We start from the raw sequence: 27,485 nt of genomic DNA, 5'->3' as shown, positions 1-27,485 counted from the left end.
ATCCTCAGTCAATTGATTGTTGAAATTGTTCCAGAGTTCTGTTTTACTGCATGAAGGGTTATCAATCAATCAAAGTTTATTTGTATAGCCCTTTACAACAGCCCAAAGGGTGACCAAAGTGCTTCACAGTAAACAAAAGAAAAAAAAACTTAAAAACAATACAGCAACTTAAAGCAGGACAAACAATGACACTCACACCTACAGGCAAATTTAGAATAATCAATTAACCTCAGCATATTTTTGGACTGTTGGAGGAAACCAGAGTACCTGGAGGAAACCCACGCATGCACAGGGAGAACATGCAAACTCCATGCAGAAAGATCCTGGGAAGACTGGGATGCGAACCAGGGATCTTCTAGCTGCAAGGCGAAAGTGCTAACCACCCTCCACTGTGCAGCCCGTAAAACATACAATAAAACAATAAAATAAACAGCAATAAAATATACATCTAAAAGAAGTAAAAGTAATAAAATGTCACCATGCTGCGAGGTATTGAAAGCCATTTCAAACAGGAAGGCTTTAAGTTTGGATTTAAAATGACCCAGTTCAGTGATGGTGCATGTCGGTGGGGAGCTTGTTCCAAAGCCTGGGTGCAGCTACAGAGAACGCCCCATCACTCCAGTGGTTGAATTTAGACCTGGGTACTTCAAGCAGCTGCTGATTGGAGGACCTCAGAGCTTTTTGGTCCCATAAAGTTAAAAGCTCAGATAAACAAAGTGGAGCAAGACCATTAAGAGCTTTAAAAACAAACAAAAGTTTAAGACCGGGGTGACGTGCTCACGCCTGGGGGTGTTTGTTAAAAGATGCACTGCAGCATTTTGCACAAGTTGCAGGCGGTGGATAGATGACTGGGAGACGTCAATGTAAAGTGCATTGCAGTAGTCCAGTTTTGAGCTGATAAAAGCATGAATGGCTTTCTCAAGGTCGGTGCGGTTTAATAAAGGCAGTTATGAGACCATGACCTCTAGTGGCTCAGTGCTGCCCACTGCAACCAGAGAGGTTAACAGACTGCTGTGGTTCTACATCAGATTGAAGGCAGTGGATAAGAACAAAGTCAAAATCACTCAGCTGTATACAATACACCTTCTGCAGTCCACTTTATTCAGATAACACACACAACACACTCCTGCCTCCATCTGGTCATACAAGACTCCCTCCGCTGAAGAGTGTATGTGACCATTTGGTTTGTACATATCCTAAAAAATAAATAAAAACAATAAACAAATCAAGGACTAAAGTCACGTTTCTACAAGTACACAAAACACAACTTTGTCAAATACAACCAGAAAACAGACATTTGGTAATCAATGAAACAGCTAATTTGCATTATATTGCAATATTCACATAATGTGTTTTCTGAGTATTATAACTTCATACCACGGCAATTTATGGAAATGTACTGAAAAGTCTTTGTATTTACTTCTTAAGAACACACACAACAAACTAGTTTGGTTTAAATGACACCTCGATCCCAGAGTAAACAAATGAGTGTATAAAGCAAATGTCTGTGTGCTTCTGGTAGCTGGTTTTGTAGAAGTGCTCGTGTGAAGACACTTGATAGGATTGTTTGAACATAAGGCCTGATTATTTCCAGCTGACCTCAATAACAACACGTGTCTGGTGAGGCCACATTAATTTGAAAAATCTAATGAAAGATGGTGACCTGAAAAAACATTTGGCGAACCGTACAGCAATGTGTCAGCGATTGTGCTCAAGATGTTCTACGCAAAAGCCGAGTTACAATATCAAAGCTAGGCAAGGCCTTTAGATCACACTCACAGAAGGCACATCAAATCCATGAGGACAACAGTACAACACAGACCCCAACGTTTCTACCTGTAGTTCAACACACTACGGCTCTAATTCTCTAAAGCAGAGGCTTTGCTACAAGCTCATTACGGAGAGCAGAAAGATGGTCCAACTATGAGTCTGTTTAAGATCTTTGCTCATGAATTGTGACCAAACGGTCCAAAGTTCGTAGTACATTAAGAAGGCAACAATACATCAAACATCCTATCTGGGATACAAACTTTTAAGACAAGAGTGGGTAAAAAAAATAATAATAACAAACATCAGTAACAACATGTGCACATCAGTATGGTTGATCCTGAGGTTTGCATCAGAAAGTTCCCATTCTGAAAAAAAAAACGTAGCCCAGAGAGTCTTTTTCCGGTACATTATTTACACCAGAAACAATGAGCTGCTTTCGATTTCTGTAAGTTTTCATACCTGTCAACATTTCTAGTGTTTGTAAATCAATTAAAAAAAAAGACAGCAAGGTGAAAAGCAGTCAGAGTCTTAACAAAAATACATGCTTTAAAAACAGAGCCTTAGATGACACTTGGAAAAATCTTGTAGCTTGTCAATGGAAGTTAATAATAGTGACCACTAGGAGGCACCTGGAACCCAAAAAAACCCCCTGAAGATGCACTCAAAGAGTCTGGATAGCAGGACAAATTGATCGTTGTTATAGCAGGACTACTTCTCTTCAATAAAACTATTCAACTAAGCCAACTGACATGTCACAATAAGATTGGACTAACGTTTCATACAAAAAACCTGCAAGAAATAATAGCACTTTTTTTAATCTCATCCTTCTTTAAAAGTAGCTAATTAATTAAAAAACTAAACTAAAATTGTACATTCAGTACTTCAGTTCAGTAACGGATCAAAATAAAGCTTAAAAAGTGGCGCAATCAAAAGGTTTTGGGACTGTTGGTGGTGTGTGCACAGGACAGGCATGTGCAACATTTGCGAGCAGTAACTCATGGAAACCATTTAATGCAGAAATCAGAAGTTGGAAGAAGACATCAGAAGAAAACATCCTGTTCAGTCAGTCAGCAGCGAGGATGAGCGAACCTTCAGGTCAATGACCACCACTGGTGACTTTAGGTGGGTTTGCAGCTACCAGCAGGAAGAGAAATGCCTGTTTTCAGCCTTTAAGACAGGGCGAGCTGCATCAGGTCAGGAGCGTACCAGGAGGAAATGCATTTTCTTCAACAATCACATAATTAGTCAGACTGTCAGAGCAGCACTCTACGGTACCGCGAAGAGGTGTCTGAGGGAGAACATTTGGTGCAAAAGATTTGAACTGTGATCGCATGCGGCTGCGTGTTTAGCACTTAGATTTTTGGCCACCACAACATAATCATTGTTGCACACTCGGCCTGCTAACTCGATTTAGCTCTCTTCCATTTTCACAAAATAAAATTAAAGCTGAAAGACTACCATTTTGACAGATGGTACTTGACATGTTTAGATAACAGGACTTAAAAGGAACTTTACAAATGTAGCAGGAGCAGCTGGAGCAGTGAGTCACTGCACAAGGAGGCCACTTAGATGGAGATGGTAGACAAACGTAAATAAGGTACCATTCTTGATTAATGTATCGGTTCAGTCCCAAAACCTTCTGATTGCACCTCGTATAACGAAGGTAGACAACGGAAAACGCAAGATGTGCAAAATTGTAGCTGTTCTTTGAGGTCTGTGAGCAAGTCCAAAGACGGCGTTAGTGGGCACAGCTTTGTTGCTGCCATATCCATACAAAAAAAGTTTAAACTCCAACCCATAGCTGTAAACAGCTCATGTGCATGTGTGAGTTGCAGTGTGTGGGCACTCGTGGAGGGAACTAAACAACCAACACTGCATCGTGTATTAGCTTGTGAAAGTGTGCACTAGAGTGTGTCTGTATAGTGCTGTTCGTTTGAGGGTAATAGTGTATAAATTCTCAATATATTTGAAATATAATGCTGTTCCTTTACTCAGTATGGCGTGTGGGAGAAGAGGCGTGCACAAAGTGTATTGTGCTCATCTCTCCAGTTTCTCCATCTTTGTTCCTTTAATCGTTCAAGCAATACTCATCCAAATCCTGATTGTCTGCAGCTCACAGCTTCCCATATCTGTTCAATCGTCCTCTTCCATCCCTCCATACATTGCTTCACCCAGAGTCTTTTGTTGCTCCATCATTCGATCTTTTCTGGGTCTAAGTTGTCCAAATCAATATCCGGTGAGGCCACACAACACATGCACAGTTTTTGGGTGCACAGAGAAATCTGATCTGCAGTGGCAAAAAAAAAGAAAAAAGAAAAATCAAAGGTAACTCTCAAAAGATGGCCTTTAAAAACATGGGGAATTACTACTTTAAACAGGCACTGGTGTTAGTTTTAGACCAAAGAACCTAAAGTATTACTTGTTTAAACCCTTTAGCTTAATGTTAATGGTATTAGGAGGGAGTATTCCTCAGCTACAAGGCTTTAACGGTTACAAACATGTCTTTGCATGGTATAACCCTTTATAGTATGTGGGCTTTACAGTAAAATGAACTTTGAAACAATAATCTAAATCAGGATTTTTTTCTTGCATAGAGGAATTTTTGGCACCTCCCAAAGAGGTTTTAGCCAGCACCAAAGAAAAATCACCAGTACCAAAATGGCAGGAATTTACTAAAATAATTTCTAAACCATTTCCTTAACTGGGGTTACATTTACTTAAAAATAATAAACATACTGTTTGTCAAATGGTCACAAATGACAGAAAAATGCATAGATTTCCAACACATGACCACACAACAGTAAGCTGAAGCTTACTGTTGTGTGGTCATGTGTTGTCACCCACCAAAGGCCAATTCTAAGCCAGGAAAGACCCTTATTTAAATCCTTCGACTCATAACACTAAGGCATTTTTACTTGTGTCAACAGTGGCTGGTCTATGTGACACTTAAGAGCAATAAGCTGCTTTAAAAATGTATTCATAATAATATCACACGTTCATTCACAGAGAGACTCAACAGTCATTCCATGACTGAGAGTGTTAATGCTTACTGTGTTACTATGTGCTTGCATCAATCCTGTCACTTTGCACTTGCATAGATTTTTTTAAAGTAAAGAGAAACAGTCTAGACCAGTGCTTCTCAAATGGTGGGGATGACAGGGGGGGTGCGGGTGACTGGGAGGAAAAGGTCCGTCTACGCGGAACTAATTAGGTGAACTATTGTTTTAATGTCGGCCTGTTTTTCGCGGCGCACAAACTGCGCTGGCCGTTGTGCAAGTCCGTACTTGCTCCCGAGAACGGGAGAACGCATCGTTAATATACAATTAGAACATCGGTGTACTTGATCACGTCACCACCTCGTCTCATCTGCTCCGATTATTTCTACCATAGGTGTCAAACATGCTTCCCGCGGTCCAAAAATGAATTACATCCTGTTAAGTATCAAGAGAATCGGAAAATACAAGGCAGTCTATTTAAAGTCTATTTAAGGGAGAATTCTTAAGTGCATCCAAACAAACAGAGCCACTGAGTTGACAAAACCCCTGCTATGACAAGCAATGCAGTGCGACTTACTGAGCATTTTGCCGAGGAAGGCTGGTCTGGAGCTCGGTGGCAGGTGGACGCAAATGTAGTAGATTGGTGCACCTGACAGCGCCACGGAAATTCCCACTAAAGAGTTGATGGTGTCGCTGTAGAGAGGCACCACCACCAGGAATACGCTGCATAAACAGTAGACTATTGGAAAAAACAAAGAGAGCTAGAGGGAGTGGTGAGAAGAAGGGCAGAGGAGGAGGATGAAACAAGAAAACAGTGACAAAGAGGAAGTAGAAAAGAAAGATGAGTTTGCAAAAGGTTGGAGGAAGATTACAACTTCAAACAATTGCATTAACTAATGCTAATATTATTAGGATAACTACATGCTTCTGATGACTTTACTATGATTTACATTTTCCTAACATTTCTCAGTCACTATACTGTGCAATCACATCTATCGTTACAAATATCAGAGGCTTTCAATCTTGTCACAACTCATGAGTAAAGACTGCTGAGGGTAGTCTGGCCCACAGTGTGGGTAATGTTGACAGTTAAGCAAAATGTAAACAAAGGTCTAAAATGCTTCAGAGAGCACATGCATACCTGATTCACTTACAGGACAGAGAGCAGCTTTTTTCTTTTAAATAATCTTCTATGCTTACTATCAAGAAATTCAATGTTACATTTTTTTGTGTAATGGACCTCTACAGCATGAAGATTGAGTGTTCAATTTATGGACACATTTGTGAATCAATGTAAACAAAAAAGTTTAAACTACATTAAAATGAAACTATGCAACAAAGTTTGCAAAAGGGAAGCAGAAGTTACAAGACGTTTCACACAGATATAATTCACACGGACACAGACCATCAAAACTGCATTACAGTAGCTGCATTTGTAGTAGTGCATATCTAGCAGAACTAAATTTCATGTCTGTGCATGTTTCAGACCCTACTGATACATGCGATAACACATGTCTGCCATGCATAGTCACTGCGGCCCTTATATATGCATGCCAACGCTCACACTGCATAAATTCTACTACCTTCACAGGTCGGTGCAGATCAGGAGCTTTGAAGCGAAGGTAGATCTGGCTGGCTATCGACAGGCCGATAAACAACCAGTAATTAAAACTAAAGTAGTTGATCAACTGGAAAACGTCAGGAACGGACAGGTAAAACAGCGCCATGGCACCCTGGGTGAGAAAGACCAAACACACACACACACACACACATAATTAAACAATTTAGTTTGATAACAAACCTGCATAACAGACAAAAGCATCCAACTGTGACCAAACCAACCAAATGCTTGACTTCATTTTGAAAACCTGCTAAAAGTTTTTGATACTAACATTGAAAAGCAAAGCAGGAATTGGGGTGAAGCGCTTAATGTGGATCATGCACAGGACATTGGGTAGGTGGCCTTCTCTGGAACCAACAAAAAACAACCTGCAGGAGAAAAATGATGAAAAAAGATCATCATGTTGCTTATTGGTTTGCTGCCACTATTAAAACATTACAGGCTTCTGATGTAAACAGGAACTCAAAATAAAATAAACACATCACGGCTTTAGTGTGTTTACTGACCGTGAGGCAGCAATGATCGAGGAGTTGAGGCCTCCATAGCAGGAAATAGCCACAGACAGCGGGATCAGCCATCGAGCCCAGCCAAGCACCTCATCTGCAAATGTCTGAGGAGACATTCAGCACATTCATTTACTAGTAAGATCAGACAAATTGTAGGTTTAGTGATAAAGCGACTTTTAGGTGCAGAAAACGCCAATAATAAGATTCTACAACTAATGTGTCTAACTGGCTAATCTCATTATCTAAACACCTGCACACGCTTCCCTCATCTGCTTTGATACTTCATGTTTCTGCCTAAAAAAAGGGGTCAGTGTAGTACTGAAAGCACCCACTGACATTCACTTCCTTCCTTTTGAAGAATTTCTGCAAGCCATATGTAAATCCTGCATGCAATTTCTGACAGTCATGCATCAATGCAGTATACCATGTTCACAAAAACTATAAATAACTCAACTGAAAAACATAAAAATATGGAATTTTAAATATAATTACTATAGATTACAGCAACTGTAAGGGGATATTTTGCTCCAGGTAATGTAACAGCAGCGGTGCCATTTAGGAACTGTCATTGTAGTTACCTGAGAAAGAGCTTAACACCAATATACACATATATTTAAATTAGAAGCATGCATGAAAAACATGATTTATTCTTTTAATAAGGACACTGTACCAAACAAGGCCTAAGTTCAAATATTGGTAAAAAGTGGTAAAATCTAAGCAATGCACATGGCCCAAAGACACAAGGCTTGACATCATTGCTTTCCAAAACCTCACAAATCTAGTTATTAACCAGTTGCTGTGTCTCTTACTTAAATTTAAAGAGAGTACACAGCCTCTGGCTTACAGACAGAACATTAGTAAACCATTAGAATGAATTCTCTAATAAAAAAAGATTATCAAATACCACTGACAACAAGCCCAAGTACAACTGCTTGTCCTCCAGTGCACTAATCATATCATCAACTTTTCCTGTTCCTGTGTGAAACCTCGTTAGCTAAATGAGGTTCCTGTCATCTCGACTCCTACACCCATAAAAGTGAGCACCGAAACCAGATGCTGGTGGCAATGGCTGCCAGCCAGTCTCAAAGAGATGACAGTGAAATACAGGACGGAAAGATTCAGACCTGCTGCCCCTATGAGGCTCAGCAGATGCTGTAAATTTAGATAGCTGATAAGGTTTATGCAGAAACATTGTTGTGCACAAGGTCAGACAGTCTGGTGGGTTCCTGCCTGCCTTCTGTGCCCCACGAGAGTGCACTAAGTTGACTAACTTCAGGTACTCACCACAGCAACAGCTTCGCTGTTCAGCACTTGGTCTGCATCCATAACAATGTAGTAAGCGATATTAGTCAAGATGTAGATCACTGTGACAATGGGCATGGAAATAGCAATGGACAACGGCAGATTCCTACAAAAGAATATAAGGGAAGTGGTTCATTTTTAAGTGAGATTCATGCAATGTTAGATTTACAGCAAATTAAAGTAACATATGTGGTAATGTAATGCAATACTAGGAATTAAAACCAATCATACTTTTAGTAATATCTGTCTCAAATACCTCTCTGGGTTCTTGATCTCCTCTGTAATGAAGTTGAGCGTATCCCAGCCAGAATAGGAGTAAAGTGCCGAGTAGAGAGCCAAGGCCATATCACCAGGATTCAACTTAGAGCCTTTGAATGAGTTCTCAAAGTTCTGGTCAAAACCTACACCAATACAGTCATGATACATCAGCAAATAAGGGACAAAATAGAGAATATATGGCATGATTTAAATTTTTCACAACCACAAAATCATAAAACTCCCAGCAGTTTTCAAAAGTCAAGTGAGTCTGATAAACATCATTTCGGGATACATGATCCAAATGTTATTTATTTTTGGTTTTAGGCAACCAGTACTGTATGAGAGCATATTTAGTTTTGAAAGCTACCTGCTGGATGTAGTAATGAAAAGGACCAAAGAAACACAAATATAATAAAACTATATTAAGTGGCAAAAAGTCAAAATACTACCAAAATAAGAAGGTGAATAACTTGTATTAATTTACAATCATTTGTATTCCAGATGTATACTACTACTAAAGCCCTCACTCGTTTTTATCGCTTTCTATATGCCAGAAGACATTATAATCTCGGACATCATACCTTGTGCCAGCTTAACCAGTCCAGCAATGATGATGACAATAAGAGCGAGGACCTTGGCTACAGTGGAGATAACCTGAAGAATAGCACCCCATTTCACTTTCATACAGTTCACACAAGTCAGCAGACCTGATGGAAAGAGAGAAGAGAATAGCAGGTGTTGGAAATAAACTCTGTGTAATAAGACACAGAATGATGAACAAGAGCACAGAGCAGTAGATAAGAAGTGACCGACATTTAGAATACAGAACTACAGACAAAAATATTTATTGCTTTCTTTAATTTCTACAACATGAATAGACAGCAATCAACTTGAAAAAATAACTTTTAAACTGTCTGTGAAACAGTCAAAGCAAAAATTACTGATCCAAAGAACTGGTATAAGGAACACAATCTTTCAGCTAGTAGATGATTTGACACCATGCCTAGTAACAATCTTCCTCTCTGAACACTATGTACTACATAATTAGTTGTCTAAACCAACCCAACAGGTTTTCAAGGTCGAAAGGCCATATGTACACTGTTTATATTCTACTTAAATGTCCTGAATTTAGTAGGATTACAAAGTGTGAGCGTTTCCAAGCAGAGTAGCCTTAAAGTGGAATTAAGAGAAAATCAACAGGTATAAAGTGTAGTTATACACACAGTTTCATAAATGCAATAAAAATTTGATTAAACAGTCTGAGAAGTCCCCAAGGCTCAGCACTTTGAGTCATTATCTTTAATGCAGCAGGCAGAGTTTAATGTTCCAGTAGTGCTGTTCATAGTATCTACAGAAACCAATTTAGCACTATGTTCCCTGGAATTATCCATTTGAGCTACTGTGGGAGCTTCTCTTACACTGTTCCTCTCCGCACAGGTGGAAAACATGGATTAAAAACTTTTAAAATATCCTCTTAAATTAATTGCTTCACAAGGATACGATGTAAAACAAGTGAAAAGCGTGGGATGGGGAATATTAACATTTTAATGGTGCCTATTGTTTTTACTGATACTGCTTATCGATCTGGTAGTACTCTTTGTTATTACTCCACCAAGGAACGTGGCAGAGTTATGTGCTCATCGGCACTGAATTGTCTGTCCGTCTGTTTGTCCATTTGCAACATTACTCAAAAACGGAATAATGAATTTAGATGAAATTTTCAGGGAAGGTCAGAAATGACACAAGGACCAAGTGATTAGATTCTGGCAGTGATGCAGCTTATAGTCTGGATCCACAAACTTGTTAAAGATTTCTGTATCATTGCGAGATAGCAGCGTGGTGTCAGTGTAATTATGACAACAAGTGAATGCTATGTCAGCTGCCTGCTGACGATCACATGATTGCGATCCTACTACAAATCCACCGCTGCAGACTTGTCCGTCGGAAATGATACAAGGAACAACAGATTAAATTGTGGGGGTGTTTCAGAGCCCCAGCAATTCCCTCCACCTGCTACATATTTAGGTCACGCAATTCGGTATCCATACATAACATACACATGCAGAACACACGCCTGTGCACAGAGCAAGGTCATTTGGTTTGTGGGTACATCTATATTAAATGGCCACATTCTATGTTGCCGTGATTTCTGATCATCAATAACTAACAAAAAAATGCTGCATTTCTATTAAAATATGCTGCATTTCTGACAATGACATATGGGAGAATGAACAGCCTTAGCAGAGTACTGCATTCTGACTGCTTTTGTAGTTTCTTCAAGTGACAAAAAATGGACCAAATCAAGGACAGAATTAAGACCACTTTATTTTCTCATACGTACTTATCTAAATCAACATTCAGTTATAATCTTCTTCGAGAAGATTATATGTGGACACATCAAAACCACAATTCTCTCCACACTGGGCCCCTTCAGTTTACCTACTAGTCTAACAGATCTACAGAGGATGCCAGTGTGTACTGCTTTATGTATTTTACACACCTATCTGGAAAACAAGGACACCTACATCTGACTGCTGTTAAAAGAACCACAGATCAACATTCAACACAGTCATCTCCATTATATCAATGAGGAAGCTGTTCAACTTCGGACTAAACCCCAACTCAACTCAATCAGACTTTCTTATCCACTAATCACAGGATTAGAAATATCATTTCAAGGACACTAGCCCTGAACACTGGTACCTCAAGGTTGCATACTTTGTCCTACGCTGTACACACTCTGCTCCCATGACAGTGACGAGAGAATAACATCCTTCTCACAACGGTAGCAGGCTTTTATCAAAAACAGCAATAAGTACTGCAGGGAGGTAGAAAACATGGTCCTGTGGTGTCAAAACAACAGCTTGACATGATAGCGGGCCTAAAGAAGGAGACGCGTTACAACTCTCTGTATATTCGTTGTTCTGAGGTGAAAAGGTTCAACGCCTTCCTTGACGTTTAGTGACATCTTTATCTAAACCCACCACAAAACCACATCACCACGTTGATCAGAAAAGCACAACAGAGTCTGTACTTCCTGAGTAGGTTGAGAAATTTCAACTGCCACTATCACTGAACGGCAGCTTCCAACGCCATCACCACTTCTTAACCCTCCTGCTGTCTGGCAGACGCCTCGAGAGTCTGAAATGCAGAACAAGATTCAAGGACAGTTTCTACCCCTGGGCAATAAAGCTAATGAAAACTTCCAACCCCCTCCTCACATCACAAGCTCAAAGGACTTGCAGTCTTGCACAACTGTGTATTTTTGCACATGTTGACCTTTGCAACATAAACACTGCACTCCTTTTTATGCGGTTTCTTCTACATATTTCCTTTTTGGACTACACACTGTAGTTCAATTTTGCCCACTTCAGTAATTATGAGCAGATGTGCATTTTTCTGCAACAATAATTACTGCAGAAGGACTGGCAAGCCGAGCACAACATTAAGGAAGTTACTAGAAGAATGGCGCTCCCCCTGTGTGCGACGTTGCATAGCTCTCCGAGTCATAATGGACAAATGTGCAATACCCTCACAACGTGCAATAAGTACCTTTGCAAACAAGTATTGATTGTTTTGTTTATCTATTTATGCAAATATTTGCAATGACAATGTGCTTTATTTCAGGGTTCTTGTTTTTTTTAATTGTTGCTAAATTTCTTTTTGACTCTGAGTCACGTACAAGAATTCCAACGTACCTGTACTGTGATGTACCTGTGCAAATGGCAATAAACTCTATTCTATTCTAGAAGAAGACTCTGGTCTGGAAGGCAAAGAACTTTTGACTGCAATGCTGGACAGGGGGAGCTGGATGAAGAACTTAATTCATGTTACAGATTCCATTGGATGCAACTGACTGACTGAATTACTGCACATGCTTTATTCTGTACCGTTATCAGTACATATGTTGGGTTTTTTTTTACTTTTCTTATATATTAATATTTGTTATCTCAGTATTAGGAGCGGGGAGCCTTCCGCTGCTGCAGGAAAAAAATCCTAGAGGAAACACTGAACTGAATTTATGAATGCAGCTACAGCTTAACAATCTGCTGGTTAATGGTTACTTGCAATCATTAACCCATGTTTCTATATTTTAGTTAACTTCACATGTGGGCTGCTTGTGTACACAATACACCTGGGTTAGCAAGAGGTGAACTTCAAGCTGGGCTACTGAAAACTTTGCTCCAGAGTCCATTTCTCCACCTGTATGTTATGACCTTTTGCTAGATGTTTCAACATACTGCTGGTGTTTACAACCCTATATGCAAACAGCTTGTTAGACTTGTCTATGCTGATTTTCGTTAGGCTAACCACACTTTTGAGCATTTACTTCATTCTGTTGTGAGGGCAGAGTCTGTGTGCTTTAAGGTGCTCCAGCAAGTGACAGAGAGAGAACCGTGTTTTAGAGCCAGAAGAGCAAAAATGTGTCACAGATGAAATGTCTTTATCTTGGTGCAAATTAGAAAGAAAGCTGGTTGGATAAAATGTGTAAGATAACTGTTCTATTCGCATCATTCACATCAGAATTTATTGTTCTCCCAGTGTTTCACAATTTAGCCACAGGGCCTTCAATAGATCTTTGATACCCAATCATAACAATCGTAAGAGAAATGAACAGTGAAGGACTGTATATGAACCTGTGGCTTTCATGACATCTTATAACAATGACTAGACTGCTTTGTATTATTTTTTTTCAACAAAATTTCTGTATTTACATCTAGGCACTCAAGTGGTTGAAATGAACATGCCATTAAAACAAAAGTTCTTTAATGTACCATGTTGCAGGCAGTTCAAATCAATAATATACATACAGAGCAAGTAATGAAAACACAGCCCTTTTGTGTTGAGAAAATATACTGCTGGTCGAAAATAAAAAACAGTCGCACACTCTAATATTTTGTTGGACTGCCTTTAGCTTCGAGTACAGCACTCATTCACTGTGGCATCATTTCGATAAGCTTCTGCAATGTCACAGCATTTATTTCTGCCCAGAGTTGGATTAATTTTCTGCCAAGATCTTGTATTGATGATGGGAGAGTCGGATCCGACTCCCATCAGCAGTCTTCTCCAGAACATCCCAAAGATTCTCAATGGGTCTGAGGTCTGGACTCTGTAGTGGCCAATCCATGTATGAAAATGATGTGTCGTACTCCCTGAACCACTCATTCTCAATGTGAGTCCCATGAATCCTGGCATCGTCATCTCAGAATATACCTCTGCTATCAGGGAAGAAAACCTCCATTGATGGAAAGACCTGGTCATTCAGTATCTTCAGGTAGTCAGCTGACCTCATTCTTTAGGAACATAATGTTGCTGAACATGACCAACCCCAGATCATAACCCTAACCCCCACAGGCTGGTAGGCACTAGACATGATGAGTTCATCACTTCATCTGCCTCTCTTCTTACCCTGATGCCCCCATCACTTTGGAACAGGGTAAATCTGGACTCATCAGACCACATGACCTTCTTCTATTGTTGTTGTTGAGTCCAATCTTTATGCTCCATAGCAAATTTAAGTCTTTTATCTGATTAGCCTCGCTGATCAGTGGTTTTCTTAAGGCTACACAGCTGTTTAGTCTCAATCCCTGGAGTTCCCTTCGCATTGCGCATGTGGAAATGCTCTTACTTTCGCTATTAAACATAGCCACGAGTTCTACTCTTGATTTCTTATGATATGATTTCACCACATGAAAAGGGATCTCCGATCACAATCATCCAAGACTTTGTTCCGACCACATTTCTTCCTTGAAGATGATGGTTCACCACTATCCTTCAGGTTCTAATAATGTGTTGGACGGTTCTTAACCTGATTTTAGTAGTTTCAGAAATCTTCTTATTTGTTTTCTTTGCTTGATGCAGGTCAATAATTTGACCCTTCTGAGACAGATTAACATCCTTTCCATGACCACAGGATATGTCTTCCAACATGGTTGTGTAAGAAATGAGAAGCTCTTCACTGCATCAGCTAGGGTTAAAAAAGTTGTTGCAGCTGAAACGTATTCATCACTGCAATAATTATCCAATGGAAGGTTCTTACCTATTTGCTTAGTTAAATCCATGTGGTGACTTTTTTTTTTTTTAGATAGGCAGTGTAGTTGGATTGTACCTATGTGCTGCCCTGTTGCTTTAGGCGGGTCTCAACATTTTGGCCACAAGAGCTTCACAATGACACTCCATGGACATTATACAAAAAACAGCATATTCCCAGCTGTTCAGTACATACATACAACCTCAACAAGCTCACCCAGTGTGTGTTTAGTGTGTTTAGTATAAATAGAGCCTTACATATGATGACAGCTGCAATGAGGCGGACGGCATGGTAGGGTGCTACACAGGTGGGGTAGAATGGCTGGACCAGGTAGTTGGAGAAGGTCAGGGCTATCACTGCCTGACAGGCTGGTTCTACTATCAACAGGGACGTCCAGAGTCTACAATGCAATTGAGAGATCTAAATTATTGTAAGGCATTGCCTCGATAATATGTACATTTTTAGTTCAATTAAAATAAATACTGTCAACCTTTCCCAGTACAACACATACTTGAGATGTACCTGACAGGAGTTTATCCAGTGTACTGGATAATGCCATAGGAAACTGAGGCTTTTAAGCAAGAATCTTGATATAATGCCATAAGTTCAATCCAGAGACTATCCTTGATGTTTGGTAAAGTCAAAAGAAAAAAAATCGGCTCTGCAAAAATAGGAGCTTTATTGTGTGCAATTTATGGGATAATTTATTAATAGAGATTGCCTACTTAGACTAAAAACAAATTACATACCGAATAAAAGCCAGAAAGCTTCCAAAGGCTTCAAGGATGTAGGCGTAGGAGGCTCCAGATTTTCGGATGGTCGTACCTAGCTCAGCGTAGCATAACGCTCCAAACACAGAAAATATCCCTCCGATGGCCCACACTACCAGGGAAAGGCCAAATGAGCCAGTGTACATAAGTACTCCCTGCAGGATAAAAAAAAAATAAAGCAAAGTAAAGAATCAATACACATTCTCTATAGAAGGGCTGAAGGACTGGGCGAATATATCTAATTTAGATTTTACGAACAAAAATTGCAATTTGTGATCTATTTTTTTTTTTAAACCTTCAATTCAATATTTATCTTGCAGTAAATCTGAAACATGTGATTGATCATGACCACATCAGACACCATCAAAATATTATCTGTTCTATATTCTAATGCAAAGATGAGAACTTGAAGATAGCTATTGTTTCAACATGTATTAATTTTTTTAAATTATATAAGATATAAAGCAATTATCAGACAGCTGTGACTGTGTTAAGATAAATGAATGAAGCAACAATAATAAAAAAAAAAGTATTAAATTCCAAGAAAAAATACAGGACCTTTCTGTGAACCATCTGACATTGACACAAGTAGGTTTTTCAAGGCTCAGGAGCAGTATCTAAGTATTGCACATTCTGCAATCAAGTTAAATAAAATGACATTTATAAAAAACTTAACACTGGATCAGACACACTACATAATGTATATCCTGTCTTTGCAATTAGCACTGTTTCAAACTATAACTTTGATGTAAAATTAATTAAGTGTTCAGCCCTAATATATAAAGTACATAGAATATTGCATTTGTAAAAAATATGAGCAAAAGTGTGTTTAAGTCAGTGAGAAGGCTTTCATTTGAACTCTAGTGCAGACCAAACAACAGCACCAGGAACTATGGTCTTACATGATATGATATGATAACCACAAAACACAGAAGACTGCTCAACCCTGTTGTGAACAACAAAACACACCCTTAACAACACCCAAACATGTATTTCTACTTTGTTTGAATAGGTCTACATTGTAGAATAAAGGCCAAAAGAAGAAGACACAATTTTGATTTAGTTGATCTGAAAATAAATCTAATTGCTTTAAAAAAGGAGATTCTCCTACCTTGGGTGAGACGAAGATGCCAGAGCCGATCATATTTCCCACAATGAGACAAACTCCATGAAGAAGGGAAATCTCCTGCTTCAGCCGTACACCACTGCCCTGAGATGCTGTGTCTACATCAGCAACCATTCTGAAGTATTTACAGACTTCAGCCTCAGTCCAGACAAGGTAACAGGAAATTGACAGGGAATGAAAAAGCGGGCAGACTGAGAAAAGGTGCAGAAACAGAACAAAGAATTACTGGAAAAAGTGAAAGGAGGAGAGGGCCAAACAAAAGTAAAAAGGGGGTTTGGGCGTCACTTGAAGGCTAAGCCAGTCTCGAACAGCCATTCAATCCAAGGTGTACTTCTCCACTGCTATAATCTGTAAGAAAAACAAGGACATGCAGTCTCACAGAAGTGCTTAACACATTTCCTGACAGAATTTAGCAAGTGATGTCATCGGTATTGATGTCTAAAAGTCTGTGAGATGGCGCAGGTAGCATTGAAGAGAGAGATACATCCGTTTTCCAGATAAGATAAGAATTTAGAGCCATCTTTCCATGTCAGGACAGAGAGAAACAAATCAAACAGAGAGAACTTACACACAGCTGAACAACGTGATACAAGGGTATAAATACTGCCATCCAATTTGTTTGGTTACCTTCTCTCCCATAACCTGGTGCTGTGTGACATTCTGTGCACTGCCTGAATAAAGACACGCTGGCTTCAAGATTCACATTTTGAGAATGTGATTCTTTTTCACCCACAGGTATACACTCCTATGTCACCTAATGAACACTTGGAGTCCAACAAGATACCTCCAAATGAATACAGGACAGCACAGATGGATTAAATTAATGACTTACTACATATATTAGGTGCTTTGCATCTAAAAAGCAGTAAGTATGGGACAAACCTGAAACGTAAAACACAAACTCAGATCAAATCAGCCCGATGTCCCTGCAGATAGATAGGAGCCCTGTTTTACGACAAGATACATTAAATCTCAAAAACACAAACATGAATTACAAATACTAACAATGGTTAGGACTTCATATCTACCTGTCCAAAAATCATGATAAACTTCTCTACAACTTATCCAATCAGTTTCAATACTAACGCTGTTAAATCCAGTGCTTCTAATTCATTTCTGAAGGTTATTTGAGCAAACTAAAATCATTTTCTGCTTTTTCAACACAGGTGTGCCTGCAGGCAAAGACATGTAAATCACAGCCACCTGACAGCCGGGCTGTAACACAGGCTAACCGGGTTTTCTATGCAACTATTCTTTCTAGTGTGCTCAAGTTCTGCAATGCATGTGAACAATCTTGTTAGTGTCAGCATTTTATGATTATTATGCTCAATTATCACCTATTAAATCTAGAACAAAATGTCCAGCATAGCCGGCTTATTTCAGACTGTTCACAATATCCACATTGACAAGAAAAAGATAAGACTGGTCAACAATCAAATGAAAAGTCAAAAGGTTGTTAAGTCTTGTTAAAGGGCAAGACAAAATGAGGGCATTGACACCTAAGTAGTAATAACTCTTCAAAAGAAAATCACACAAACCACACATGCCACTTTTGCTACCCTGACGGTTCAGTTAATGTGAAGCATCACTGGGCCAATACAAATTTTACCTTTACTAACCAAACGTGTTTCTTGGAAGCACATGCACAGTTTTTGTCAAACAGTGTGATCAATGGAAAAAAATAGCCCACTGTATGAGCTCGGTCTAAAAAAAGACACAGCATGTGTGTTTTCCCATTTTGAAGATCGCGATATCAAGTAGAAGGAAACTAGATAGTTTGTGCCAAAATGTGTAACCAAACATGTTCATTGCACAATGTGGTTATCTTCAGGTGCAGGAATGGAAAAACATTGCTGGCAAAGGACAAGCTTTTCAAAGTCACCTTTGAGCCTCAATAAAAACACAGAATATGATTCTTTAATGACCTTGTATAATTGCACAATCTGTAAGTGGATTAGTGCTGCTGTGATACTGGAATTTCTAACTTTGAGACAATTATATTAAAAACACAGAGTAAAGAAAAATATGCACTCAAAATGTAACAAAGTGCGAAAAAATATTTCACTGTGATTCACCCTAAATACATCACGGTACATCTTAAAATACATATGAAATGTACGTCTGTAAATTTAGTTAGATGAGAAGTATTGCAATCGTATGCATTTTCAATACCTGAAATAACATAATATGCAGGCAGGTACCATTCTATAGGCTACATGCAGACGAGCTCTGCAGAAACCCATTATTGTCACCAAACACGTACATTTTTTCCCAAGGAAGAGCACGAGCACAAATTCAAAAGTCCAAAATATTTCCAAACAGCACTCCCCCTCTTTTCTTAGTCCATATAAACGGGCTGTGCACTCTCTGCACTTGGAATATCTGGGGCACCTTAGAAATGCTGTTCAGCTGGAACGAAAGAGACAAGTGACGAAACAAGACAGCAGTGTGAGTGAGAGGAGGGTGTTGTGTAGAAACCGCAGTGTGTGTCAACTCAATATCAGAGAGAAGAGAGTGAGAAAGCCACTATCTCTGTATCAATATGGCAGAAACCATTTGAAACATTCAGAATCGGTTTGATATTTTTGAAAGACTGAATTGAATACATTGGCCGATTTGTTATCAAGAACAATAGCCTCATTTTTAAGACAGCAGAAAGGGACGGTTATGTGACACACCTGCCTGACTAATGTGCTTTCTGACTGAACTTTCTTTTACAGGTAAGTTAAAAACAATGCCAATAATTTGAAAAACAGCTAGATAGATAGATTAAACCTTTATTGATCACACAGCGGGGAAATTTACGATGTTACAGCAGCGAATACAAGCATTAGTGCAAGAAAAAGAGAAAGAGCAGCACACAATGCACACAGTGCACGGATAAAATCATTTTCTCCTTCTAGAAGAAATATAAATGTTTACAGAAAAGTTTCTGTGAAATTGCACATAGTGTCCTTATATGCATTTTTACTGCACAGTTAGTGGGTGAGCTGAACTACTGGGAGCAGCTTGATTGTACAGTCTGACTGCAGCAGGAAGGAAGGACCTGCGGTATTTCTCCATCAAACACCTAACGTTTGGGAATTTTGTCCTCCACAGAAATACTCTCTCCTTTGCAAATAAGTAAAGTCGTTCTGGAAGCCAAGTTTACCACCATCCCAGTTTTCTTAAGTGTCAATCAGATGAAGAGAGTTCTAATAAACTAGAGTAGAATTCAAAGGCAGAACTGTTTGGAAAGCTATTGACAAATCTGGGAAAGACCACAAGCTTTTCACACAGTTAACAACTTTCAGACTAGTTTAACCTTAAACGTCACAGTTGTTCAACTTTCAGTCATTCGTGAAACCATGCACAACAAGAACTGTACAACTGAACCAATTTAAGTTCATTATGGAATGAATGGGTTCCCACAAATACCTCAATTTATCCATTCACCTAATTTACTCACTTTAGTCACTCATCAAATAAAGAGACTTAAAGACTCACAAAGATTTGACTGTTTTTCTCCATTGGATGTGGAGTTTTGGCACCTGATAAGATTATAGACTAATCAGTCAATGCAGAAAAACAAGCAACATTCCTTTCATCAGAAAAAAAACATGATTTATAGCAAAATATTAACATCTTTGGTCATCACTACAAAATGACAGCAGCAACTGCTCTGTGAAAGACAGACGCCATGTGTCCCATTATTAGATCAATGAAATTATGCTGGCATCTGTTCTGCATCCTTAAGCCAATATGTCTGCAGCTAATGCACACTTGTTCACAAGCTCAAGACATCTGCGGAGGAAATGATTATACTCTCCACAATAACTGCATTTGCTTTTAATTTGAGGCATGTTTATGAGAAAAACAGATGGATAAGCTAATCAAACTATCAAGAAATTAAACTTTACTGTTAACAATACAGGTGAGTACTTGCAAAAGTATCTGCTACCTATCACATGTCTCCGCTCAACATGCAGCTTTACATTTAATCATGCCTACCTGTTGAGACCTGCAAGCCCCTCAAGAGAGCAGACATAGTTGAGGCAAAAAATATATACAATAATTTCTTGGAGTACACTTGAAGAAGAGCAGATTGTCTTTGTTAGGTTCAGTAATAATAACAAATTATCTTACAAGTTTTTAAGCCACCAATGTTTTCAAATATGCCGCAAATGTAACACCTCCAGGATACCACAGGTCAGAAATTTGCATAGGTTTTCTCAACTAACATCTCGGCATTTGTCCATATGGTTTAAAGCATGGCATTTCACTAAAATCTTCTTCCAAATCAATTATTTTCTAATGGACACTGAGGATCAAAATCACTCCAAGTCAAAGCTAAATCAAATATGTGGTGCACACTTCAAGTACTTTTAAAATTCACATTGTGAAGCCAAACTATCATAGTTTCCTAGAAATAAAGTGGATGCTCTATTTAGCAGAGCGGCAGACGTTTATCTCAGATAATGGAAGTAAAGCTTGTATAACAGTATTTACACAGTCATGCCACAAATACATTATTTACTGATGGCTGCAGTTGATTGCTGAGTGTCTGTGGTGGACTGTGTGCATTAATTTTACGCATCTTAAAATCACCACACTTCTTTGGTACACTGTGTGAAATGATTACAACACAGTTAAGAGAACACCTTCAGAAATATCAAGAGATTGGTGGAGCAGAGTTAGCAAATTTCAATTGCTCAGGGGAAGTTCTTCATTTACTGAGCCTAATAAAGCATTTGTGACTCTCAATGTTCATAGTCTATCAATTAGGCAATGTGTAGGTACTGATGAAGCCACAAAAGAAGAACAAACTGTTCACTTTGCCTCCAGGATCCGTACAATAAAGGCTACTTTTAGCTTGCAGCGTGGTACATCCACTTTTCGGCAGTTAACATCGGTCACAGAGGATGGGAAGACGAAACGTGGACACTTTGTGTCTCAACATTAGCACCACGTGTTAACATTCAATCAATCTACGTGTGCCGAAATGATCCACGGCCACCAAAAGACGCACCGTTATCCCGTTTACTCGCTAAATCACCGCCTACTGTTAATGGTTAGCCCCAGATAGCTTCATTAGCAGTGGCGTGAAACACACTAAATAGGGAAAGGGGACTCAATTAAACTCTACCCTAAACTCTCTAATCACTCTAACTCTAATTATGTGGCCAACATTGGTACCGGTCTGACCAGAATTTATTATAAACCCACTGTGCGGAGGTTCTCCGTGTGACATTCCGCTAACAGAGCTAGCCGACTAACGCAGCTGCTGATGAACATACATGATGCTGCTGATGTTCATGCTAGTATGTGGCTGGACGAGTAGCAACACTTGTGGAGACGATTCCTCTACATTCCTCTAAATAAAACGCCCCGACGGGATTTTACAAAACGCGACAAGGCGTCCGTATGAAATAATAAAAACGTGAGAGACCCCAGTTACCTCTGCCGTGTCTTCTTTCTTCCCCTGCGGCAACTCAAGCGCCGTGTTCCTGGTTTTTGTCACAAACTTTTGCTCGTCCACATCAGTTAGCAGTGAGTCAACATCTGCAGCTAGCTCCTCCTCGCCAATCGCCAAACGATGGTGAACACCTCCCACCGGATGAAAACGGACAGGACGCAGGCTGGAGACCAAAAAAAACGTCAAAACAACAAATACTTCTTTCAAACAGCGAAAATAACTGTGTTTCCATGCTCTCTAGACAGCAAAATAAACACACTGAGCTACATTGTTAGCATCGCGGGTACATCAGCGCATTGATCTGTGAGGGCTGTGATGTGGTCACACAGGTACATCGACAGTAGTCCCTTTGATGTGTCACGTGATACAGGTAACTCGAAGTTAAGGATTTAGTTTGAGACTGTTTCTGGCAGTGTTACTTTTTAAAAATTATTTAATATAGACATTTAATGGGACCTAAATTAAGTATTTAATTAACTGGTAGCAATTAACCAATCAATCAGATTTATTTTCTGTAGCCCATTTGATATACACAATGCTTTGCAGAACAAAAGGAAATAAACAAAAAAAAATAGACTAAGGACCTGTTATAAATAAACACAATGAGGGAGCACCAGAGGCGGAATGAGTTATAGATTCAGAATAGCACAATAACACAATATTAGAAAAATGAGGTAAAGACAGTTAAACTAGATAGTTATTGACCTAGTGAGCTTCTGACTGCATCACATGGTCTTCATCAGCTGTAGTAGAAAGTACATTTAACCAAGTGCCCTAGTCAAGTACAAATTTCACTAAAACCATTTAGTACCACTCTGTATTCATTAGTCACTTTGCAGATGTAGATTACTCCAAAATGTAATCGACTAAGAAATAACAATGTGCTACTAAAAATTAAGCTACCCGGCAGCAGTAGGTAACTACTTCAGATTAGACCTGCATTCGCCAGCTGCAGTATTAGGTATTCTTATTAATGTATAAGTGATATATTATATTGAAGTGGAATTCTGCTTGATGCTGCAGATTGGGTTTGCACAGTTGTCCAATAGCAACTGTTTCAACTGAATCCACTGCCAACAGATAAAACAGACCAAAATCATCCATCATCACCACCACTTAATCCTCATTAGGGCCGTGTGGGGGGCTGGAGTGAAGACAGGGGACACCCTGGACAGGTCACCAGTCTGTCGCATATCAAGATTTACTTACCATTTCACTTTACCTGCAAACTCTCTACACTGTAAAACACTATAAAGGAATTTAGACAGATCAGCTTATTATTTGTGGCTGCTTTTAATGTAATGTATATGAATTTTGCAAATTTCTAGTTAAGTGAACTTTAAATGTCTAATTGTTATATAAATGACGAGTTGAATGAATGAACAGCTGAGAATTTACTCAACTTAGCTTATTAGCACTGTTAGAAACTCCCCAGAGACTCGGATTGCTATAGTTTTAGAGAGCAGATATGGTGAAAACTTGCTGAGTATCTTTATTAAATGAAGTTATGGCTGAGTGGCTGGATTCAGTCTCAGTCAGCAGAATGAGAGACTGTCTTTGTTCTGAATCTGGTCAAAAATAGCTCCAACAGCTGAGATGGTAGATTGTTCTGTACTAAATCTAATCATGTATTAAATGAAATTATGAGTTCATTTAAGTGAAGGAAAGATCTTACTGTAACCATTATGAGACGAGTTAATTCAACTAACTATTTCGAGTTCAACAAAGCTGTTCTCTCAAGTTCAGTTGTTTTAACTCAGCTAGTTTTACAGTTTCACAAATTGTAAAGTGACTTTGATCTAGTTAATTGTGGAAAGTGCATATTTTTAAGGCAGTGGAGGAATTTACGATTCTAAGCTGAATGAACCCAATATGATTTACAGTGTACATTTGTTTATATCTCACCTTGAAACATATGACTTTTCACAGAATTGTGTCATTTAAATTAATTCTAAATCACCTTGCATTTGAATTTATTTGTTTATATTCACTATACTGCACACTGATTGGCATATTTCTCTGTTCACGAGGCTCTTGTTTAAAACAGGTGCCATCAGAATAAAGCTTCTTTTTCTTCTTGAATTAGGATGTAGTTGTTCCTCAGTACTTCATTATGAGCTACACACCTCAACTACATAGAAACTCTGTTTTTGGTTAATCAGTGGCCATAAATAAGGTCATGCACTTTAAATAAACAGTAGAAACGTAACGGCTTTGTTATCAATGCAAACACATGCTCCTTGATAAGAGCTGTGTTGCTTGAGTTGCTACTTTTGGAGCACTGAGAGTTGGACATTAGATTGAGTTGTCACTGGATGTGGTGGGCTACAAACAGGCTGAAAAGTGTACAGTGAATGAAATCGGTGTTTCTGAGTGTGTGTTTGAATGAAGCTTTTGTCTGTGGAGGATGATATACACTGAATGGTTGTGTTGTAGAATAGTTTCCTCAGAGCCATGCATTCCAGAGCTTATAGCTATGACTTGAAATTTGCTGCCATCTAGTGATTATCTTTTAATAATTCCGTCCTTTTTTTTGGTAGTCTGTGATGTGATCATCAGTGGGCTATTTTCTGCAACTACACGGGTGATAAATAGTGATTTAGCAGGTTTACTCTCAACAAGGAGGATGTTTGAGGCTTTAGGACTTTAATCAAGTAGGTTATATGAAGACTGAGGAGCTTAAAATGCAGAATCCTTGGTAGGAACTACCTAAAACCTAAATGCTGTGACGATGTAAAAGCATAAAACAAGCCAAAACCTAATTCTTTGAAGAGTTATTTTCCTTATTTCAGCATTACAGACAGAGAGTGCGTTCATCTGCTCATCACCATTGAAACAAAGGAGGAAACACCCTCACTGTCAGCTGTCAGAGCCCTAAAACACAGGAGGACATGGGCTTTGGCTGCACAGAGGAGGGGAATGTGGCAGAATGCTCCACAGGCTCATTACTGGCACCAGTGTCAATGTCACTGTAGTGTATGATCACAGGTCCTGTCGTTAATTTCAAAATAAAACCTTTTAAAATACAGTGCCTCTATGTTCTGTAGGGAATGACGAAGTTTGTTTGGCAATTTGATGGTGCAGAGTTACAAAACATCAAAAAGGCTACTCAGTCATTTGTAGATGTCTGGCTATGGTTTGTGAAATGAAAAGCAAATACATTTAAATTTCAAAAAGACTAAAATAAAAAACGTTTTATGATAAAAACAAGGACAAGTTTTAAAATAAGAAAATAAAGACTGTTAAGCATAAAAATAAGATGATCAATAAAATAAATTAGTCCACAATTAGTTGAATGCCATAGGATTAATACTGTAAAAGGTGCTTTTAAAGAACTTGTATTTTTGGTGCCTTTGAAAAAAACAATTCACAAATGATCTCTCTCCAGCCGGTATGATGGGAGCATGAATCTATATCTGGTCTTGAATAATGCTTGGGAATGTATTGTGTGTGTGTGTGTGTGTGTGTGTGTGTGTGTGTGTGTGTGTGTGTGTGTGTGTGTGTGTGTGTGTGTGTGTGTGTGTGTGTGTGTGTGTGTGTGTGTGTGTGTGTGTGTGTATTTATTTGCTATTTTTATTATTATTATTTATAATTCCTTTTTACTGCTCTTTTACAAAGATGAGAACTGCACTTTTATACACACACACACACACACACACACACACACACACACACACACACACACACACATATATATATATATATATATATATATATATAGTTTAGATATACAATGGCAATAAAGATATATTGATACTGATATTAATACTTCTTTTTTGTCAAATTTATGCAAACACAAACTGAGCTGCAAAGCAAAGGGAGTCACAGGTGGAATCAAAAAAGGGAGCTTTATTTCACTTTAAAAATGGTAAAGTTACAAAAGCAAATACTAAATTCTGGGCCATAAAAGAGGTCAAATGCACAGAACTAAGGCTACAGTGACAGAGCAGCACAGAAGACCAGTGGCACTGACCAAACAAGAGTCAAAACCCACCTGACAAAAAGTGAATATAAATAAATATTGACTGATCAGAGCAAATAAACACAATAAGGGAGACATAAAACACCAATATCCTCCACTAACAATAAAGACCACAAAATAGCATATCAAATATAAACAATTTGTGTTATTACAACTCCTGATGTCAGTAGAAGCTTGTTGTTGGTCTTGCTTGTAACTTTATGTTGTTTCAATTAAGACGTAAGCTTGTACAACTTGAAACATCTTACTATCACTAAAGCAACCTGTCGCTTAAATCAAAAGTATAATGTTGATGGGACTATATTGTCAGGTTCACCTATGTAATATAATCCAAAGTTAAGGAACTTCTGATAATTATGCAAAAATAATGACATTTCAAAGTTGCAGTTCTCAGTTCAAGATTTTAAGGCAGCCGGGTTAAAAATGATTTTAATCTGAACACACTTGCTTATTTTTATACTGAATTCCCGCAAGCTTATTTCAAAACAAAGAAATCGGAAGCAGCTTCACACGGTGTCTTGTGCATAAAACCGTTTCAACACCTGCTGATTTATTATCAGCTAGAAATGTTGATACCATTTTATACATTAGACAGCATGTCAGGCTGCTTCCAGTCTCTTTGTTTTAATATTAGCAGTGACTTAAATACTAACCTCCCTTGTGGTTTGCACTGAATTCATCATTATGTGAAGAAACAAACAGGATTTAACAGATCTTAATTGACATACAGCAGATTTCTATTGTGAATGAATTCCTCAGGCTACCTAAAGAAGAGTTTTAACTCATTCTAGTTTATAAAGTTGAATTAATGAGCTGAATAAACTCTCAACTGCTAATTAATTCAACTCATTTTAGGTGAAAAGATTTAAAACCAAATAACTAAGTTCTACATTTATCTGAAAAAATATATATATAATTTAGGTTAATAAACTTGAAATTCGCAAAACGTCTGTATTTAAATTTGCAAGACAGGATGGGTTCATTCCAATAAAATCACATTTAATATTTTACAGAAAGGCAGAGGATGGATGGATGGGTGGATGGATGGATGGATGCATGGATGGATGGATGGATGGATGGATGATTTAGTAGGTAACATTTATGGGAGGCAATGTTTTAATTTAAAATGCCCATGACTTACCATGAAAGCACTAAAGCAAATACATAATCCATTATATTATCATGTGAACATGAAATTATAGAAAGAAAAAGTAAAGAAATGTAATGTATTGGCAGATAGGTTGCCAAAAAGTACACTAAAATACATTACTAAATAATGAAAAATAATCATCTCAGAAAAACAAAACAATTTTTCACAATTAAAACACATTTTCTAGCCTTAATGTGACATGAGATTAGTTTATTTGTATTGACTGTTTAGATAGATAGATAGATAGATAGATAGATAGATAGATAGATAGATAGATAGATAGATACTGACTTTAATGATGCCTTCAATCTATTTCATTTACAGTAGTTTACTTTTGTATATGACATTAAAACCCTAAAAAAAATCCTTACATTTTCAAGAAGCAGATGCATTAATGGACTGTCAGCTGACTAATCACTGCATCTGTACGTTACTGAGCGTGTATGATCTCATAACCTGTAAGTAACTACGTCACCTCGTGGTTTCCGGGCAGCTTTTATTGTGGAGGATGAGTCTGC

General features: G+C 38.4%; 1 protein-coding gene across 3 annotated transcripts; it reads right to left on the bottom strand.

Moving 5' to 3' along the window:
• Positions 1–1,073: 1,073 nt before the first annotated feature.
• On the bottom strand, positions 1,074–22,129 carry si:dkeyp-120h9.1 (Y+L amino acid transporter 2-like). Of its 3 annotated transcripts, XM_055018090.1 has the most exons (13): positions 21,818–22,129; positions 16,666–16,728; positions 16,366–16,571; positions 15,234–15,409; positions 14,742–14,884; positions 9,035–9,160; positions 8,452–8,596; positions 8,178–8,301; positions 6,894–6,997; positions 6,659–6,755; positions 6,350–6,499; positions 5,344–5,527; positions 1,074–4,057 (listed from the first exon to the last, which is right to left on the bottom strand). In XM_055018090.1, exons 3-13 carry the CDS (start codon positions 16,492–16,494, stop codon positions 3,963–3,965), a joined length of 1,473 nt encoding a protein of 490 aa, XP_054874065.1. In that variant the 5' UTR covers positions 16,495–16,571; positions 16,666–16,728; positions 21,818–22,129; the 3' UTR covers positions 1,074–3,962. The 3 variants fall into 3 exon arrangements, with proteins under 3 accessions (XP_054874065.1, XP_023147031.2, XP_054874064.1); XM_023291263.3 differs by having other exon boundaries at positions 16,366–16,728; XM_055018089.1 differs by lacking the exon at positions 21,818–22,129 and adding an exon at positions 18,644–18,668 and having other exon boundaries at positions 16,366–16,728.
• Between the last annotated feature and the right edge of the window lie 5,356 nt (positions 22,130–27,485).

Source organism: Amphiprion ocellaris, chromosome 15 (assembly GCF_022539595.1).
Source record: "Amphiprion ocellaris isolate individual 3 ecotype Okinawa chromosome 15, ASM2253959v1, whole genome shotgun sequence".
NCBI classification, from domain to species: domain Eukaryota; kingdom Metazoa; phylum Chordata; class Actinopteri; family Pomacentridae; genus Amphiprion; species Amphiprion ocellaris.
The sequence above is the reverse complement of the archived record's forward strand: the minus strand, read 5'-3'. Positions and strand labels throughout refer to the sequence as shown.

What these genes read in the sequence shown, in the direction of transcription:
- si:dkeyp-120h9.1 (XM_023291263.3), bottom strand. Translation starts at nt 16,494, where the DNA reads ATGGTTGCTGATGTAGACACAGCATCTCAGGGCAGTGGTGTACGGCTG. An exon ending in ACAGCGAAGCTGTTGCTGTG is followed by an intron (nt 6,998 to 8,177) that starts GTGAGTACCTGA and finishes ATGTCTCCTCAG; the next exon opens with ACATTTGCAGATGAGGTGCT. An exon ending in TTCCTGCTTTGCTTTTCAAT is followed by an intron (nt 6,500 to 6,658) that starts GTTAGTATCAAA and finishes TTTCTCACCCAG; the next exon opens with GGTGCCATGGCGCTGTTTTA.